This window comes from Charadrius vociferus, unplaced genomic scaffold, assembly GCF_000708025.1.
Source record: "Charadrius vociferus isolate BGI_N301 unplaced genomic scaffold, ASM70802v2 scaffold72, whole genome shotgun sequence".
Taxonomy (NCBI): Eukaryota; Metazoa; Chordata; class Aves; order Charadriiformes; family Charadriidae; genus Charadrius; species Charadrius vociferus.
Genome location: NW_009647830.1, coordinates 1,922,305 through 1,941,181, shown reverse-complemented (window position 1 = coordinate 1,941,181; position 18,877 = coordinate 1,922,305). Strand labels below are relative to the sequence as shown.

The 18,877-nt window shown below is 42.2% G+C and overlaps 2 protein-coding genes across 2 annotated transcripts in view; both read left to right on the top strand.

The window, feature by feature from the left end:
• SNRPF (small nuclear ribonucleoprotein polypeptide F) overlaps window positions 1-1,213 on the top strand; it is a 3,149-nt gene extending 1,936 nt beyond the window's left edge. Inside the window, exons 2-3 of the mRNA XM_009882643.1 lie at window positions 513-577; window positions 1,147-1,213. Coding sequence (XP_009880945.1) covers window positions 513-577; window positions 1,147-1,213 — 132 coding nt within the window. The remainder of the gene's footprint in view (window positions 1-512; window positions 578-1,146) is intronic.
• Window positions 1,214-5,292: 4,079 nt separating this feature from the next.
• On the top strand, window positions 5,293-18,380 carry AMDHD1 (amidohydrolase domain containing 1). Its single transcript, XM_009882642.1, has 10 exons — window positions 5,293-5,364; window positions 6,381-6,526; window positions 7,041-7,186; window positions 8,207-8,271; window positions 8,852-9,129; window positions 13,161-13,386; window positions 14,358-14,482; window positions 17,159-17,252; window positions 17,651-17,811; window positions 18,266-18,380. Exons 1-10 carry the CDS (start codon window positions 5,293-5,295, stop codon window positions 18,378-18,380), a joined length of 1,428 nt encoding a protein of 475 aa, XP_009880944.1.
• Window positions 18,381-18,877: the final 497 nt, after the last annotated feature.

The window sequence follows — 18,877 nt, the reverse complement described above, 5'->3', positions numbered from 1 at the left end:
TGTGTGTGTGTGTGTGTGTGTGTGTGTGTGTGTGTGTGTGTGTGTGTGTGTGTGTGTGTGTGTGTGTGTGTGTGTGTGTGTGTGTGTGTGTGTGTGTGTGTGTGTGTGTGTGTGTGTGTGTGTGTGTGTGTGTGTGTGTGTGTGTGTGTGTGTGTGTGTGTGTGTGTGTGTGTGTGTCTGTGTGTGTGTGTCTGTGTCTGTGTGTGTGTCTGTGTCTGTGTGTGTGTCTGTGTCTGTGTGTGTGTCTGTGTCTGTGTGTGTGTCTGTGTCTGTGTGTGTGTCTGTGTCTGTGTGTGTGTCTGTGTCTGTGTGTGTGTCTGTGTCTGTGTGTGTGTCTGTGTCAAAGCGGGGCGCTTCTGAAGGTTTGGCGGGGCCTCCCCGGTGGGAGCAGGGCCGCTCGGCCTCCCCCGGTCGCTGCAGGCGGGCGGTGGGCTGCGGGGCAGAACCGCCGTGCGCTTTGGGGAGCTGCTTCTGCTATAATCGTTCTGAGTTTTGTTGGTTTTCTTCTCAAGCTTGCAAACACAGAGGAGTATATAGATGGTGCGTTGTCTGGACACCTGGGTGAAGTTTTGATAAGGTAATTGGGATATTTACGGCAGAGGCAGGGGTTTTTTAAATTGTCTCATCACTTGCACTAGAAGTTGTATTGCTAGGTGCTGTGTTTCTTGTCTAAGATGCTAAACATTAATGTAACTCCTATGTGAAGGCTATGAGATCCCTTCTGAGGGGAGAAAAAATGAATTTTGAGATATTTCTAGAGCGGTGTTTACAGTCCCTATTTCAGGTAGCTAAATATTTTAACTTTCCAGATTGTATATCTGTTAATCCCTTGGCATTAATAAAGTATATTAGTGTGTCGCTACTGAAAACATTTTGCATGCTTGGAAATTAAACTTGACCATAACTTAAGCTAAGAGTAAAAATTTATTGTACAGCATTGTTGACCAGCAACTGCTCTTATAAACTTGGGGGGTTTGCAATTGCGATTAACTTTGTGGAAAGCTGCACAAGGGCAACAGCAGCAATTTGTTATGTGGAATTTGGTTGTTGCCAGGCTACACTCAAGCAGGAAAATGCTTGAAGTAGTGCATGTAAGGGGTGGAAAATTAAAACACAGTTAAGGGAACTCTTTGTTTCTATTTACAGGTGCAATAATGTTTTGTACATCAGAGGTGTGGAAGAAGAAGAAGAAGATGGAGAAATGAGAGAATAGGTGTTTTGTATATCTGGAAATAAACTTTTTTCTTTTTTTTTCATAATTTTGTAGTCATATGTTTACTTTTTTTCTGCTGTATTTTAATATGGGGAATTTAACTCTTGAAAAGGTCTTTAATCTTTTATTGGCATCCAAAAAACTAATGCTGGAGGAATAGGCAATTACAATTTAAAACTGAAAATAGCAGAATGAAAAGTGAATGTTTAAAAACAAACAAATGAACCTCCCCAACTCTTAAGCATTACCAGTGTCAACAAATGCCAGTACTGTCAAGGGAAATATCTGAATTTAAGTGATTCCTGGAATAAATTAAATCTTCCAGGTTGTGTACTCCAAATTAAAATAGATGGTTCATTCATGTCTCAATTTGGCATCAGTGTCAGTGCTCTGCTGTCAGGTAGTCTACTTTCATGCCCTGTATGTGAATTTCTCGTGTCATTCTAAGCTGCATCCCTGAGCAAATTGAAGGAGCTGCGGGAATAGCCTTTTCTCTCTGTAATGATGATAACGTGGGCTGTGGAATGAGCAACAGAAAAACTTTTAAAAAATATCCTGATGCGTTTACTGCAGACTGCTGCTGATTTGGTAATGATTCCTTCAGCTCTGAATTAGTTAATTAAGAGGATGCAGCTGTAATGCTTTGTGGCCTTGTTTCAGTAGAAACGAAGTTTCACCTCTGAGTAGAAAAACTGTAAGTCGTCTTCAGTATTTACAGGAACCTCATTCTTCGGTGTCTTCTCTGCTTTAATGGCTGAAGGCTCCGAACAAAATAGTGGTTATCTTCCCATCTGAAACACAGGAAAATACAGCAGTCTATATAGTTCACAGACTGTATGTAGTTACTACTTAATACATTTAAGCTTTACACCTGTTTGTAAACTACTTGGGAATAGTTGTAAGGCTTCACTGTGGGTGAGATGTGGAGATCCATGATACTTCAGTGTCGCTAAGAAATACTCTGCTACTTTGAGTCATGAAGCTTGAAGTGTGGCTGTACAATTGTTATTAAGGAAGGACAGATTTGTATTGACTTTGTAGCCAATATCCACAGAAACAAAAGCCTACTGGCAGCTATAAAGGTCCATAGACTTCAGCGGCATTAATAGAGTTAAAACAGTGCACTGCAAAATGGGATTGCACTTTCCCATCTCTGTCATAAAAAGAAAGTCTATCTTTGTTACCAGGCATACAGGATGTTGAAAATTTTGGCAGGAAGACAATAACTATTTTTTCAAATGTTTGTTCTTAAATGTAATTAACTGAATGTCCCTTACCTGTCGGCACATCTTAATGAAAGGCCATTGCTTTTCCAATGTTGCCGGTCTGAGACTCCCTGTTTGGGATGCTGATGGAGCCAGGAATCACCTGTAAGATGTGGTTTGACAAGGTGTTCTGCAAACCAGAACCCCAACAGCTATAGGTATGCTTTGTGAATGTAAATTACAACCATTGTGTTACTTTGACCCTTTTCTTGTCTGTGATCACTTACAACAGTGCTGTTGTCAAGTACAGAAGTATCACCCCTGTTTTACACATGGGGAAAATAAAATTTCTCCTTTATCCCTCTGTGATCTCAATCGTAGAGCTTCACAAAAGATAAAAATTCCTGTGGTCCTGGCCTGCCTTAGACATGGTCAGAGGGTGGAAAAGGGAGAGGAAGGGACTCTTTTCTGCTATTTGCAGCCTCCAGCCCCTTCACTGGCAGGATTCATCCAGGCACGTTCTACACAAGCCTGAGATGATGTGGAAAAAGGTTTTCCAGAAGCCTTCAACATTCCACAGGTTGTGTCATTAGCTTACTTGGTTTGCTGAAGGAGAGGAGGAATGTGATGGAAAGATAATTAGGGGAAAAACCCCAGCATTATCACTGGCTTCCCATCTCAGGTTTAATCACCTCCTGAGCGCTGTGTATGAGCCTTCAGTAAACCACTGAAAGTGGAGGGTGGCCGGGGTCCTGCCAGTGGCGTACTGGGGGGCACCGAGGAGACCTCAGCGCCAGCTCTGTACCAGCCCCGTCTCTGCATCGCTCCCAGGAGCAGTTTGATGCGAAGGGTTCTGAAATAAGGCATCAACATGAAGGACATCTATAAACTCAACCTCACACCTCGGGATATTCACAAATGAGTTGATCTTTCAGGTTAAATACTTATTATTTGTCACCTATAGAAAGCCATCGGTGTTCTGAGGTATTTAAAGTGGAAGTCTCAGAGGCGAGTCAGTCATGAGTGCAAGTCCACAAAAACTCAGCTAGGGCTGGTCATTTACTGGTAAGTGACCCCACAGAAATTGCTGCGTGCAGATCTCAGCTCTGCTACCTGGCCACCAAATGCAGTAGAACCCTGCAGGTGCTCTGCCTTTCATTCATTCATTTTCATACCAAAAATTCTACATTTCTTTAGAAGCAGACTGTAGTAGCTGTAGTGTACTGGTAGAAGAAAAATCATAGTTTATCACAAAGTCTAGCAGTCCACTTAAAGGTGGATACAGTTCCAAATTTTTTTTCACTATCCCCTGAAGGACGAGTCATGGAAAGAAAGAAATCTGCCCAGACTGCTGTGTTTCTAAAAGGCTGAGTAAAATCAGTAGCTTTCTGTGGAAGGACAGTGTTCTAAAGAAAAATCTTGGCCTTAATAACTAATGTTACGAGTGGCTGGAGTTTGAGACTGGGTAACCAGAAATAGAGCTGCAGATGTCACCTCTGCTCTTTGAAATTCTCTCTGGGATTGCTGAACGAGACGAAAGCCAAAAAAAAAAAAAGAAAGTGTAGATGTGAGAAACATAAATGTAAGAAGCATTCAGGTCAGGCTCTGTTTGACTTCTAGCCCTTGTTCACAGAAGCACTGGACAGCCAGGCAAGCAATTAAACATGGGGATGTGCAAATATGGGTGTGAATTTAATGTTTGCTGGTGGTCCTCCCAAGGGCAGAAAGAGCAGCTCATTGAACGTATGCCTTAAAATATTTGTGAATATGCGGGAGATGATTTTGCAGCACTTGTGCTGCCGCAAGACAGCGCTGCTGTAAGTCTGTTGGTTCTAGATTTCTTCATTTGCCTGCCACCCCACTGCTCACAGAGACATGAGCTGCCTGGGGATGGGGGGTGCTCCCTTCTGCTCCAGAAAATCATCTCCCCACTGCTTTTCTTGGCAGGAGTGATCCAGCAAGTGCCAGGCTCCACCACAGCGTGCTGCGTGTCATTCCTGACACACCAGCTCTTGCCCCACCACTGCTGCTCAAGCATCTCCCCTCCATGGAGTGTCTTTCTGCCTTTGCTATGACTCTCTTGCAAGGGTCCTCTTTAATTTCTGCTTTCAAACATACTGTGATACTGTCAGGGAGAGCCAGAGTCAGCAGCGGGAACTCCTGGAAGCAGTAAAGCACGATCTACGACCTCTCCTGTCAATCTTCCACACGCTTAGAGAGAGAGAATGTTCAGGAGGAAGATGATGAAGATTATGTGGTGGTGTGGTATTGAACCAGTGGAGCAGTATCACAAGATAACACCCGACTCTATCATATTTTTACTCACTTTTCAGGTTTGTTATTAAATGCAAAGTACTGTGTTTTAGCTGCATACCTCACCTCATTTGCAAACAAGAGTTCACCAAAAAGTTCTTTGTTCAAAGAGCCAACATATCCATCTGTTTCTGCTGTACAGGAATATATGTATGCATATAGGTGTGTTATAAGCATTTTACATCGGTCCTCTTTCTAAAAGATAAGAAAGTCTAAAGGAGATTACTACCACCAGAAAGGTGGTTGAGGGACCACGGATTTAGAAATACACTCCATTTGCCACCTGGGAATTACTGGGGCCCTGCACTCGCTATGAATGTTTGAAGAGAGGAGAACACCAAAAATCCACATTGAGAATAAATATTTGCTCCCAGACTCTCCCATCCCAAATACTGTAGAGGGCAGCAGAATTGCACAAACCTATCCATCATGGAACTGGATAAATTAATATCTGCCTGGATAAATTAATATCTGCCTGAATATCCGGTGCGGTGAGAGGTGTTATGGTCCCTCAGGGGCTTGTGCGGGGATGCTGGTGAGGTGATGGATGTTGACGGAGTAATGGTCACTGGGGAGGTGATGGACACTGGGGAGGTGATGGACAACACTGGGGAGGTGATGGATGTTGGCAAGGTGATGGATGCTTCGAGGTGGTGGTCACCAGTGAGGCAATGGACACTGGGGCGGTGATGGATGCTGGTGAGGTGATGGACACCAGCAAGGAGAAGGATGCTGGGAAGGTGATGGATGCCGGGGAGGAGGAAAGTAGGCAGATAAATGCTCCCAATTCAGAAGCTCCTGTTTTCTTGTCAAAGGGAAGGCTCCAGCTGGTGCAATGGGGCAGAGGGCTCTGGGAATCCCCAACTGGCATAACTGGTGCTTTGGAGCTTATCATAAACTAGCATGATGGGCAGAAGTTGTCACGTCACCCCGGACTACAGCAAGAGCAGCATGCCTCACCCAGGGCAGCAGGTGGCTGCCACGCTTAAAACCCTGTAGCTTTTCCAGCCCAAATTTCTGCCAAGTGTCGACTGTGGCACGGGCAATGGTGGCCACCGTGATTGGTTAGCAAAGACCAGCCCTGGGGCAGGGTCAGAGTGAGGGTCAGGCCTGGCCTGTGGCGGGGGCAGGAGGACTTTGGATGAGGGAGGACTTTGAGCTGAGCGGCGGGCCGCCCCTCCCCGCCCACCATTTGCTGCGCTGCCTGCTGCCATGGCGGCGCCCTTTAGTAATTATGTGTGTGTGGGTGTGTTTGGGTTTTTTGGGTTGGGGGGGCGGCGGGGGCTGATGGCGAGAGTGGGTCAGTGGGGCTGATGATGGGAGGAGTTGGTCCTGGGACTGTGGCCACCGGCCTCTGTGGAAATGCGCTGTTGTCAATTCGGTTGTTTCGGTCCATATGGTGATAACTTCTGTTATCGTGCTGCATTCACACTTCCAGCCTCATAATGATAACTTCCAGCCTGGGGCATTGGTCACAACTGCTACCCTCTTCTGCCTCTGCTTTGTTTCTAGGTGAACTGGCATGAACTAATAGCAATCCCATAAATAATTTGTGTCATTGATGAAATTATAGTTAATAGTCATTGTATATAATTACATCTCTCCCATTTCTAAATGCTCTAACTGGTATTTGCCTCTTAAAAATTCAGCTGTGTAGCGCAGAGATACCTCCAGTGAGGTACCTGCAACGACTCCCGGTCACTATTCCAGTGGCTGGAAAAGAGCTGGAGAAAGACAAGGCTGAAAGGACAGAGGTGCCATGTGCACCCCAGGAAGCTCCTCTCCTGTCAGTCAGGTGGATGGAGCTCCATGCATGGCTGGAGGGGATCCCTTCAGTGCAGTGTAGGGTTCCCAGTACCATCCTTGAGCTCCACCTAGAGAAAATTGCCATTTAACTGAAGATCAGCCCTAAAGAGGTTTATCCCTATGGCTTCCAAGGGCACAAGGGTATGAGTCACGTCCAGGCAGTGGAGGCTGGACAAGGCAACGACAATTTGCTTTCCATGAGAAGAGTGCCCTGCAGATACTTGCTGGAGGAATGCTGTATACTTGCTGATCCACAAGAGAAAGCCAATGTTGTCTAGCAGAAATTAGAACAAAAGAGTACCAAGGTATTGTCCTAAGGGATCTAAGCAGAGGACATGGCAAACAACTTGAAATCCGTGGCGTTTCCCCATCGTTTTCCGTGCATCTGTAAGATTAGCAAACCACCTCCTGTCTGCATCTTCAGTCCTGCTGGAGGTCCCTACCCCTGCTTTCAAAGCGTTGCTGCTCCAGGAGCTCTGTCAATGAGCACTCGACTTTCCAAGAGGCTCACCCTTCCTTTCTTCGTTGTCTGTTGTTTGCAGAGATGGCTGTATCAAAGCTGTGGGCCAGGCAGATGTTATTCGCAGTCAGTTTTCAGGAGCGACATTTGAAAGAATAATTGACTGCTCCGGGAAGTGTGTATTACCAGGTAGGTGTGTTTTCTCATAATGATACAATGCCGAATGGCGGCACGGGCTTAGAGACAAAGTAAACATGTATTAAACATCCTTCTGTCCTTTTTCCTCTGTATTGAGCACTGGTTTGATAATACCTTGTGCCGAGAGGCAGAGTATCGCAGCTTCCTGGTCAGGAGTGCTGCAAGGAGAAAATTGCAGCATTTAGGATGGGGTTTTTTTTTGGCTTCATGGTAGAGCTCTGTCCCCTTGCTTTGCTTTTCATCTGTTCCTCTGCATCATAGACCACAACAGGAACACAGCTGGCCCACCAAGTGACTTGTCAGCTTCACATCTCTTCTCTGCCCTTTCCACCCATCAGCCATTCAGCCGGGAGCTCAGTCTCTCCGTCCCGTCCGCAGCCGGTGGGAGGCAAAAGGGCAGTGCAGGATTTTAACTCACATATTCTGCAACTTTACCTGATTAAAAAACAAAACAAAACAAAACAAAATTTGATAAATCTATTGCATGTTAAACTTTGCAAGTGGTGTTGAGGCATGAGCTGTTAGACCGCTGTTTCATTTGCAATGGCCTTGGGCGTTCAGTAGTGGTGGTTCCACAGCTCATAGAAAAAGCTCCTGCTGGAGTAAGTGGACTTCTAGAGTAAGTACTGGAGTACAAAACCCAGCCGAAGCACTTTGCTGTTTTTTAAAGAACACAGATTTAAAGTCTAATGAACTCTTCCAAAGTTTGCCATTTATAATTTCTTCCACAGTTTGAAAACATCATCAAAACAACATGAAAAACTCAGCTACTGGTGCACTTACCTAGACACATTTTGCGTAAGGTGTGTCACACCAAAAGAAAATCAAAAGAAAGTTGATAGCCTTTGAAGAAAATCCTAGATTTTTGGCTGGTTGGATTTTTCTTTTTCTCTAACCAATAGAGGCTTTATAGGGGAGCTTCTGCTGTCCATTTCATTTGGTTGCATGTTCATAAGCTTTTCTTTTACACAGTGAAATAACCCCAGTGTACATTTACTTTGTTTTCTTTAGGCCTGGTAGATGCACATACGCATCCAGTGTGGGCTGGTGATAGGGTTCATGAGTTTGCAATGAAGGTAATGGCATAAATTGCACAGCTGGATTTTTCTTCCTCTTTTTTTTTTTTTTTTTTTAATGCAGAACTATTTCTACATTCTAGTGACTCCCATCTTTCACCTCTAGAAAAATATATAATTTCTGTCTGATAATCTAACTGAGGGAGGAGGGATGATACTGGTAGGCTGAGTGAGGAGTGTAACTGCAGCCCTTGCAGCCAACCTTCATATATTTTTGCATTAATCAAAGCAATACAGGAGTTGCACCTTCTATTACCATCTAAATCTTGATTTTTTCCCCCCTTTTTTCCACATAAAAAATTTTTGAGCTAGAGATAGGTTTCCTCCTTGGGCTCAGAGGGAAGCAAATCTTGAGAGTAATTCTCTATGTCACTTCTTACATCATTTCTTCACTTAAGTGGAGGTGAGAGAGAAAAGAGGGGGAGGGAGTAAGAATTAATGGGGATTTTTTTTTCCCTCTCTTTTTCTCTCTCACTGCAGAGACCTCAAGGCACTTTCCAGAATCCTTTGGACAGAAAAATGCACATTTAATAGCTAATTGTATGGGGGGGTTGGTTTTTGTTTTCTTTTTTTCCCCAAGCTGGCAGGTGCGTCCTACATGGAGATCCACCAGGCTGGGGGAGGAATACATTTTACTGTGGAACACACTCGGAAGGCCACAGAAGAAGAGCTGTTCAATACTTTCAAACACCGACTTGAACGCATGCGCAGAGCAGGATCTACATTGGTTGAGTGCAAGAGTGGATATGGCTTAAACTTAGAAACAGAGCTTAAAATGCTCAGGGTGATCGAACGTGCTAAGCAATCCATGGATATTGGCATTTCTTCAACGTACTGTGGAGCTCATTCTGTGCCGAAGTAATGTGACTTGATTTTTCTTGCTCTTGTTAGGTATTACTGCTTTGCATTGAAAACTGGCTGTTGTGTTCAGACAGGTTTCTTCCGCCCAGCCCTCCTAAAATATAACACATTTGAAACAATAACCAGTATTTGCAGAAGGCTCTCCTAAATTTTAATTTGAGGGAAGACGGGGAAGGATTATTTAGTGGATACTAAATGCCAACATGAGCTTAGCATGGAGTCCCTGGGGTGCTCACACTGAACATAAAGCAGACTACAAGGTTTCCTGCAGAGACAGTTCTTCTGTTTGGGTTTGCAGCTACCCTTCAAGCTTATTCTCTGCCATGAGCTTTTATTTTGACCAGCTAACGGGAAAAAAATTTGTATTTAATCCTTATATACCTCAGTAAACAAAGCTTCCATGCAATGAAGCATTGTACATATTTTATAGGTATGAGTAGAAGATAAACAAAACGTGCTTTTTTTAAAACTATTTTAATGGCTCAACTAGACATACCGTAACAAGCCTTTCTCACTTTGACATTTTTTTTTTCCCCTGTGATGAAAATAACATCTTCAAGTTACCAGATTTCACTGTATGAAAGAATTAATGAGGAGTTTTATCTAGGTAGGTGTATGTGAAACATATATTTTGACAGACTAAGCAGTAGGCTGCTGCAAAACAAGGCATGTAAGATGGAGGCAGGCCTAGCATCACAGGGATGCTGTGGCAATATTTAAGAGATGTTCATTAAAAAAACCCCAACTCCCTGAAAAATCTACCTCTTCCAACATTCAAGAAAACATGACCTAGAAAAATTTATTTGCAATCTAATTACTGTGTATTCAGGGCAGGATGGGAAATTATTTTTTGTTAATGTAACTATTCAAAAGGAATCCTGTATCATCTTCAGTAACTGGAAGATGGTTGAGAATAAAGGAACTAAAATCTGCTGAAAACACTTCTTCAAGAAGTTCTACTGAAATTTGGAGGACTTAATAGTAAAATATAACTGAGGCTTTACTCCAAAGTGTATGTATTTCTTAGCCCTTCCTTTCCTCCTCCCCTAAAAAGCATTGGGAGGATTTCAGTCAACATCCTGATAAATAGCATTTCCCACCAAAATATTTCAAGCATTTCTATAAACTAAGGAAATAAATTCCAGTCTTTTCACAAGTATATCAAATCTTATGTTAGAAAGACAGCTGTACCGTCTCACTCTCTGCACGGTTCTGTCCCCACTGATGCAGGTCAAGCAAAACAAAGTATAGGTAGTAAGGATATTGTATTGTAAGTAAGGAGAAAAGGTAGTTGAGGATTTGTGGAAATTTCCTGAAGGAAATACTGAATTATCTGTATTTTCCAGTTTGGGTCTTCTTAAATCCTCTTCCCTTTTCATTCAAATGTTCATGTCTAGAGTATTTTGTCTAGAATTTTTTGCTACCCTTCAAACCTAGTCTCTGCCTCGGATATTTATTTTGACCAGGAGGAATTCTGCAGTTCTTCCCTGATCCAAGACCAGATGTTCAGAGCTGTGGTCCTCAGCCTTTGGCTGACTCCTGAACATCTGGGCCAGTGTCATGCTGAGGGAAGCATCCCGCTTTGTTGAGATCCAGTTTTAAACTCCGAATTTCCTGCAGCTTCAGTAACAGCGGAGGATCACAAGGGGAACACATTGCCCGCAGGCTTGTGGCTGGGAATTGCTTTTTGATATTATTTATGCAAATGAGATTATGATCTTGTGGATTCTAGAAGCTGTTAAACAGACATCTTCCAAGTCACCTAAGCTCATGCCAGTTTTCTTTCATCATTATATTCCATAGAACTGCTCTGTAGTTCAGTTATGCATAAATCATGCCAACAAAAGAGTAAGATTGATTTAACTATTTTATTTAAATCCTCTTGATTTATGTAGTTCTTAAAATGTGGTGCCCTTCTTTGTTGTAGGTACTTAATGGCAACTCTTGTCTAGATAGCCATTAAAAGTCGAACAGTTTTCTGATGATTTTGGAAGGATCATAGCCATGCAAATCTGTTACCGCCAATCTGCTAACATTGAATGAATTTAAAATCGTTCTATTTAATGTGAAACAAGAGAGCACTGTAACGTGTGCTCATGAAAAATGCTGCTTAGACCCCTGCAGAGCTGCTGTCGAGGAGCTTTGTGAAGTTCTTGCTAAGCCATTCACTTGCTTGCTTCTTACACTTGGCTTAATTTACTGTTGCGAGTCCGGCCTCTTACAGCAGAAGCATCACCAGAAAGTTCGTTTAATTGATAAAGGTGTCAACGCTTCCATGTTGCCAAGTCTTTCAATGTGTCTTGTAAAGCTTCAATATGTGGACTCTTAAGAGGAGCCTGCCTCTAGACTTGCTGGCAACGGTTATTTTTTTTCCCCACCTGGAAATTAGCTTTGGGCCAATGTTGAGAACTTTCTGTGTGTATCTGTTCATGATTTCTAGGTATACAGTAGTTCAGTCTGATTTTCTGCTTCTGGAAGGCACCATTGACACATGATTCAAATCGACCCTGCTCTGCACCAGAGGCTGGATCAGATGGGCTCCAGAGGTCCTTACAAATGCAGTTATCCTGTGGGACACTGATCCAGTGCATTGGTGACAGGCAGTACTTACTGAAGTATGCGCCAAATGGTGCAGGCTACTTTAGCGTGAGCTATCCTGGAGAAAAATAAGCCTTCTCTGTTAATAGTGATCCTTGTTCCCATCCATCACTTTAAAAAATGTTTCCAGCCTCAGAACTTCCAGTTCTTTAGGAAATGAACCTAAAAAAGCTCATAGCAGGGGGGCAAAGAAACAACTACTCTGTCATCCCTCCAGTCATCATTTTGAATCAAATTCGTGATTTTGAGGATGCCTGATTCTAGTTGTTGGTTTTGTTTTTTTTTTTAATTGGCAAAGCTTCACTGGGCTGTTTTCATCTTTAGGAAGAAATTTTTAAAGTGATTTCCTGAGCAGAAGTCTCTTGCATTAGAACAAACACAGTTTTGAATTCTTGGGCATTATGTCCCCCCCAAAAGTGAAACCCTCTGTTTTGTCTTGGCTCTGGTCCTAATCTTTCAGTCCAAATTCCTCCAAAGGCTTCAGAGTGAAAGAAAAAAAGGGAGAAAGCTTGACACAGTAAAAGCCCGAGCAACCTCAATGACAGTTTCAGTGAGAGGTGCATGAAAGAAGGGCCATGAGCTGGGTTCTGCTCTGCTTTACAACTGCACAACCTGTTTGTAAATCAGAGCCGAATGCGGCTTCTTGAATTTACTGCCACTGAAAAGCTCCCGACTCACCCACACGTGGCACTGGTAGAATGCTGGTCTGTGCATGCCCTACAGTGCCTGAAATGAGGATTAAGGTGTCACAGATATTTGGCTGCAGTACGTCACTTATCTTTAGATCTTAAAATTGCAAAATACTAACTCAACTGCATATTTGGGGATTGTTCGCTCTTTCAAAGGCATTCAGTGATCTCTGCTGGGTTATCTTTGTGCAATAGAGGGTTCATAAATGGTTCTGACTTTTGCAAAAGGAACCTCGGGAGGCCCCTCTGATCTAGAGTTACCTAGCTATCACTCAGCTTGATATAGAAGGAGGACAGGTCAATTTGAAATATTTGTGCTGCACATCCCCTTTGAGCTTTGATACTTGGATAAAAATGTTGCATCGATACCATTTAAAATATTTAAAAATCCTTTATATATTTTAAATGTGTTTTAGAATACAGTATACTTAGGTCAGAAGATATGAATAGGAAAGCAGAAGAATTCATTTTAAAATGCCCATGTCTTGGTTCACATACAAGAAGGTAAACTTACAAAAAATATCTAGTAACACTAGTCTAATATTTTTTGAATGGAAAGTAATTAGTGTTTGAGAATACATTAACTAGAGTAACTTTAGGTTTTTTTAATCTGAAGGGTTTTTGAGTGATTTGTGTTTGCATCATTTTCTAAATAATCTAGTAATTGCATGTTCAATTTGAACATTTACCAGTCTTCAAGGATGTTATTCTTATGGGTCTGTAACATTTTCTTTTCATTAGAGGGAAAACTGCTACTGAAGCCACAGATGACATTATCAATAACCATCTCCCTAAACTGAAAGAACTCAAATTAAGTGGTGAAATACATGTTAACAATATAGATGTGTTCTGTGAGAAGGGAGTCTTTGATCTGGATTCCACTAGGAGAATTCTTCAAGCTGGAAAAGATATAGGGTTACAGATTAACTTCCATGGTGATGAACTCCATCCAATGAAATCTGCTGAGGTACGTCTTTCTTAACGTTCAGTAAAGCTATTTTTGCTTTTTGCTTTGCTTTTGTGAGAGCTGAACCTTTGAAAGAATTGCAGTTTTAAAAACCAAGGTTTTCTTTTCTGAGACTTTATAAAATAGACCATTTGTAGACATCTATTTCTATCAGACGATAGAAAGTGCACCCCTTGGGCGGCTTTGGAGTTAAGGACCTGGGAGGAAGCCTTGACCTCTGGGACTAACACGCACTGCCTAATCAAACATTGACTTTGCTTATCTTCCACATGGGATATGGATGGGGAAGGTGGATATCCGTGAACCCAAGAATGACAAAAACATGGTTTCTATGCAACTTGAAAAATCTTTTTTCCTTAAATGCCCTGTTACAAGGCAGATGTGCAGTAAGCACACTCAGAGGGATAATTTAGTCAAGAATAGGCTCCCAAATACCTTGATAAAGAAAGTCACTCTGAGACCATATTTTACCATCATTTAAACATTGGTTCCTTCCTGTGGGGTCAAGTTATTCTCTGCTGTATTTAAAAAAAAAAAACCAACAAACACAAAACCTTGGATGATCATAAAAGCCTTTTTGAGCTTCACCGTTGAAGGCAGCAGTTGCACTGCACAGCAGTTCTGCAACCAGTGTAAGTTTTGTCAACCTTTTTCTGCTGGATACTTTGTGAACAGGAGTGGATAATGGTTTTATCCATAGCTGTCCCATAGTTTTGATGTCAGTCTGTTAAAAACACCATTGAAGGTGCGCTTCCACTCAGTGGATAGTTAATACTTTTTTGTGATCAACCATTCCTATAGTAAATTAGCAAATAATTTGTCTCTGCATTTTGTTTGTTCTATCAAGCATTTGTTCTTTTTTTTTTGGTTTAGTTAATTCTATATTAATAGTGAATTGTCTCCTCCAATTATTTGATAACAACACTGCTTTACTGAATAACAGTAAGTAATTTTCTTGAAAATTTGCTTAGCTTGGAGCTGAACTAGGAGCCCGGGCTATCAGCCACCTGGAAGAAGTTAGTGATGAAGGTATCACAGCGATGGCAAGAGCTAAGTGCGCCGCTGTCCTTTTACCGACAACTGCCTACATGCTAAGGTAAGGCCAGTAGATTGGAGAAAAACTTTTGTAACAACAAAACCACGTTTGTGGTTTTAGGGTTTTTAATGTAGAAGAGTGGGCTTGTATCTATGCTTTAAGGATCAGGCTAGGTCAGTGAAGACAATCACAAATATAAAGAGCTGAATGAGCCTACTCATGTTTTGGTTTTGGTGGAGATCCTCAAAGAGGAAGCAATACCCTATTTCTGAGAAGTGTCATGGTAGATTTTGAGTGGTTCAGTCAACACTGGAATTTAACCCCTATGACAGGCTAGGACAGGCATTCATTTCAGAAGAAAACTGGACAGGTTTTCTTTAATCCAATTGGACTTTGAAAACTGAGTTGGCTTCTTTTCAGGCAAATTATATCTGCAATGTATGCATTGGCTCTCTTGCAGAAGGTTTTGCTGAGAAATTAATCCTTTGGGTATCTAAAGTGCTGAGAGACCGTGGGTAGCATTTTTAAAATCTCATCTGATTTTACTCAGGCAATCCTGAGGAGAATCACCTTAAGAACACTTTTGTCCATATGTAGATAAGCATAGATGGATCACCTGCTTACCCCTAATACCAAAATAAAAGCCAACTAGATAATGAGGACCACAACCAATAATACCTTCCCTCCTGTGAAGAGAAGATCCTTATGCTTATTTTCGTTTATTTTCAGCAGCTCGCTTTATGAGGGATCAAGACTTGTGCCATTGCCACCCATGTTCATGTCTATGTCTGTGCTTGTGTTTCTATTTGTGGTTAGCTGTCTGTGTCCTGCAGCAGTGCTTTTGAACCACTGTCTGATTGCAACTACATCCGCCACCAGAATACAGATCTCAGGGAGGACCTGTGGTCCTGCAAACAGACCCCAGGCAGGGAGGTAAAGGAGACAACAGAGATGCAGCCACCTGTGGAAACGGCTGTGGCTACAACTCACGCGTTGCTCCAGAGACTCCATGCAGTGGAAAGTTTATAACCTCAGGACGAGTCTAAGATGGGGATGATAATGAGCCGTAGGAAATGAGGCCTCATTTGTTCCAGTGTCTGGTGCACTATTTGCTGAATAGAGGCCTCCCAGTCTCATACACTCTAAAAATGAGGAAGACGCGTTTGAGATACTGGTTAAAAGAGCAGCAGAGGGCCGAAAGCTGTGTGATGTATAGAAGAAGTTGCTTTGAGGCGATGTGGTACATCCTTTGCTGACCTCCCTCAGCTCCCTCAGCATCTATGGTGAGAGCTCAGATCTTGACAGGTCCTGCACCTATTCTGTCCCCTGGTTTTAAGAAAAGCAGTAGCGGTCAGGACGTCACCTATTGGCCAGAAGCGTGCCAAAGAGTGCAGCTGGAGAGTTGTTTCGTGGTAAGCTCGCTCTCATTTTGGCCTTTGCTAACCATTTCCTGCAGCACTCCTAAGGAGTCTGGCAGCACAGCATAGCAGGGGATGCAGAGGCTGGAAGGACATGTGAAGATGAGGAACGTCACTTCAGACAAATCTTTTTAACACAGTTAGCTCCTGGAGCATTGTGTTGTGCATGGACAGGCGGTATCTTCTCCTAAATCTGCTAAGAAGCTTCTATGGAGTCATAGAATGGTTTGGGTTGGAAGGCACCCTAAGATCATCTAGTTCCAGCCCCCCTGCCATGGGCAGGGACACCTCCCACTAGACCAGGTTGCTCAAAGCCCCACCCAGCCTGGTCTTGAACCCTTTCCAGGGATGGGACATCCACAACTTCCCTGGGCAACATGTTCCAGTGTCTCAGCACCCTCACAGTAAAGAATTTCTTCTTAATATCCAATCTAAATCTACCCACTTTCAGTTTGAAATCATTACCCCTCATGCTATCGTTACACTCCCTGATAAAGTGAGATATAGGGAGAGGATTGTCTTATACCAAATGTAAGCACTTCATCGAGATCGCGTTTATTTTTCTTTTCTGTTAACTGTAGCGCTTTTAACTCTACTTTTTGAGCAGCAGTTGCTCTAGTGTTTCATTTTTATTGTTACACTGGTTTATTTTTGGACACAATGTTTGGCACTATTGGCGTTACAGCAACTATGGCTAAAACTTCTTAGAGCATGTATTTCCTAGTGCCCACCTTTGGAAACACCTACCCAGATTAATCCAGCAGTCAAACAATTTTGAAATGGCTATTCCAGATATTGGAGTTATTGAAGATACTTTTTGCATTAACATTGCTAAGTAAAAAAAATCCTCTAATGTACACAAATGAAATTCACAGCCTCAACTTACTATTTCGAATTGCCAGCAGAATCAGGAAGGGACTATTGCATTGCTTAGGCCACTGGTCATATTTGGGAAATTGTCTTTGAAGCCATAAGGACTAGAAAATTATTTTTTTGAGAAATGGAGATTTTCACTTTGTAAATCCTTAAGTGGCTGAGGTCTGGATAAATAGCAGAATTTCAGTGGCCTGGAGCCTGATGCTTGATACTGGCTGCTGCCACGTGCTGTTACTGCAAAAACAGTGGATCTCAGTTCCCATTTATGCTATCCATAAGGTGATAGGTAGGGAACTAAGAGGAGAATTTGGCCTTTTGCCTCCAAAAGGATTAATGTAATGGAAGGCATGAATGTAGCCAAAAAATGATGACTTTTGCTATTGTAATTAATTGCGTAATAACTAGGCGAATTGTACTGACAAGTGTTTTTTTTCCCCACTAGACTGAAGCAACCTCAAGCTAGAAAAATGTTAGAAGAAGGAGTTATAGTTGCTCTTGGCAGTGACTTTAATCCTAATGCGTACTGTTTTTCAATGGTAAGCTATTGTTCATACTTATGTCAACATAAAATTATGAAATATCTTACCTGTACAACTTGTGTATAGGTATTGCACACTTATAACAGTCTCAGTGTCTGCAAAGAGAGTTGTATGCCCAGCGTAGGCAGTTGCTCATCCTTATTTATGTAGGTTGGTAGTTTTTGCCAGAAATTCTTGAAGCCAGAAGGGCTTCTATTCTTCATATGCACCGAAAGGCTTATAAAAAAGGCTCTCCAAGTTCCTGATTTTAGAGTTCTCGTTTTGGAGTTGGCAAGATTTACACCATGCAGGACAACTCCTTCTGCTGCACAAGGAGGGAGGAAAGCGCTTAGGGATTTGAACAGCTTTATTTGTGTTACTGGTAACTCCCATTTTCCACTTAACTTGCCTACTAGCCAATGGTGATGCATCTGGCCTGTGTAAACATGAAGATGTCAATGAACGAAGCACTAGCAGCCGCCACCATTAATGCAGCTTATGCTCTGGGAAAATCGGACACGCATGGTTCCATAGAGACTGGCAAGCAGGGGGATCTTGTTATCATAAATTCAGCAAGGTTTGTTCTTCCATTGCTGTTTGAAATGTGATTTAGCATAAGGGACTTTGTCTTTCACCATATTGTGGATAGTGGAGAGGGTAGCGAATTCCTCGTGCTTTAGAAGTTATTTTCTTCTGAGAAAGGGGACTCTGCTCGTATTTTAGACCCACTTTCATTCACCTTAATCACTCCGGTGGAAAATAAAGCCCAAAACTTTTGGGGCTAATATTACAAATAATCCATGCCTAATTACAAATTATCTAGAGGTAATACCCGTTTAATTTGTGGAAGGAATTATCTACTGATTTGCACATTAACTCACTGTATTCATGCAACAAGAGATCAACATGTAAACATGGAATAGTGTTTTCTGATAGTTCAAGCAAATCTTTTGTAATTGCCAGGTATACTAGGTACGTGACCTGCTTTTATGCAAGTGTGGATATTCTTAAATATCTTGTTGTCTTTTTAGGTGGGAGCACTTGATTTACCAGTTTGGGGGACACGAAGCATTGATCGACTATGTTATAGTTAAAGGCAAAGTCGTCTATCAAAATGAGAGGTGCGGCACAATGAGCAGTTACTGAGAGAAGACTGATTTAGGAAGCTACTATAACCAAATTAGTGTGGAATATTACAAAGGAACAGACAAATCAGATTTGTATTTACTGGTAAAGTGCTCGCCTGCTCACCTTACCAGCCCTCTTATTCAAATAAACTTGACTAAGCATTACCCATCTGGTGCATCTTCATGTCTGTTGTCCTTCCCTCCACCACATAAAAATAACTTCAAATTGTATCCATTTGAAATAAGACAGTTCCCCAAGATGTTATCCTACACAATTTTAATCTATAAAATTATTATACTTGGAAAAAAAAAAAAACCACAACAAAAAACCACCAATGAATGAAGAAGTTTGGTTCCAGGTAAGATTTATTGGGAAGAATGACGTTGAGGGCCAGGGGCTCAGGCATACACATATGGAATGGCCCTTGGTGGTGCTGGGAGGCCACCGCATCCCAAGGAAACATTCATAGCTCCCGGGTCTGCTCAGTCTTGAACACAGCAGACACCAGGAACCGC

Bases quoted from the DNA above. Each gene is read 5' to 3' on its own strand.
- AMDHD1 (XM_009882642.1), top strand. From the start codon at position 5,293: ATGGTCACTGGGGAGGTGATGGACACTGGGGAGGTGATGGACAACACT. The intron at 8,272-8,851 runs GTAATGGCATAA...TTTTTCCCCAAG, and splicing joins TTCATGAGTTTGCAATGAAG to CTGGCAGGTGCGTCCTACAT. The intron at 17,253-17,650 runs GTAAGCTATTGT...CTTGCCTACTAG, and splicing joins ATGCGTACTGTTTTTCAATG to CCAATGGTGATGCATCTGGC.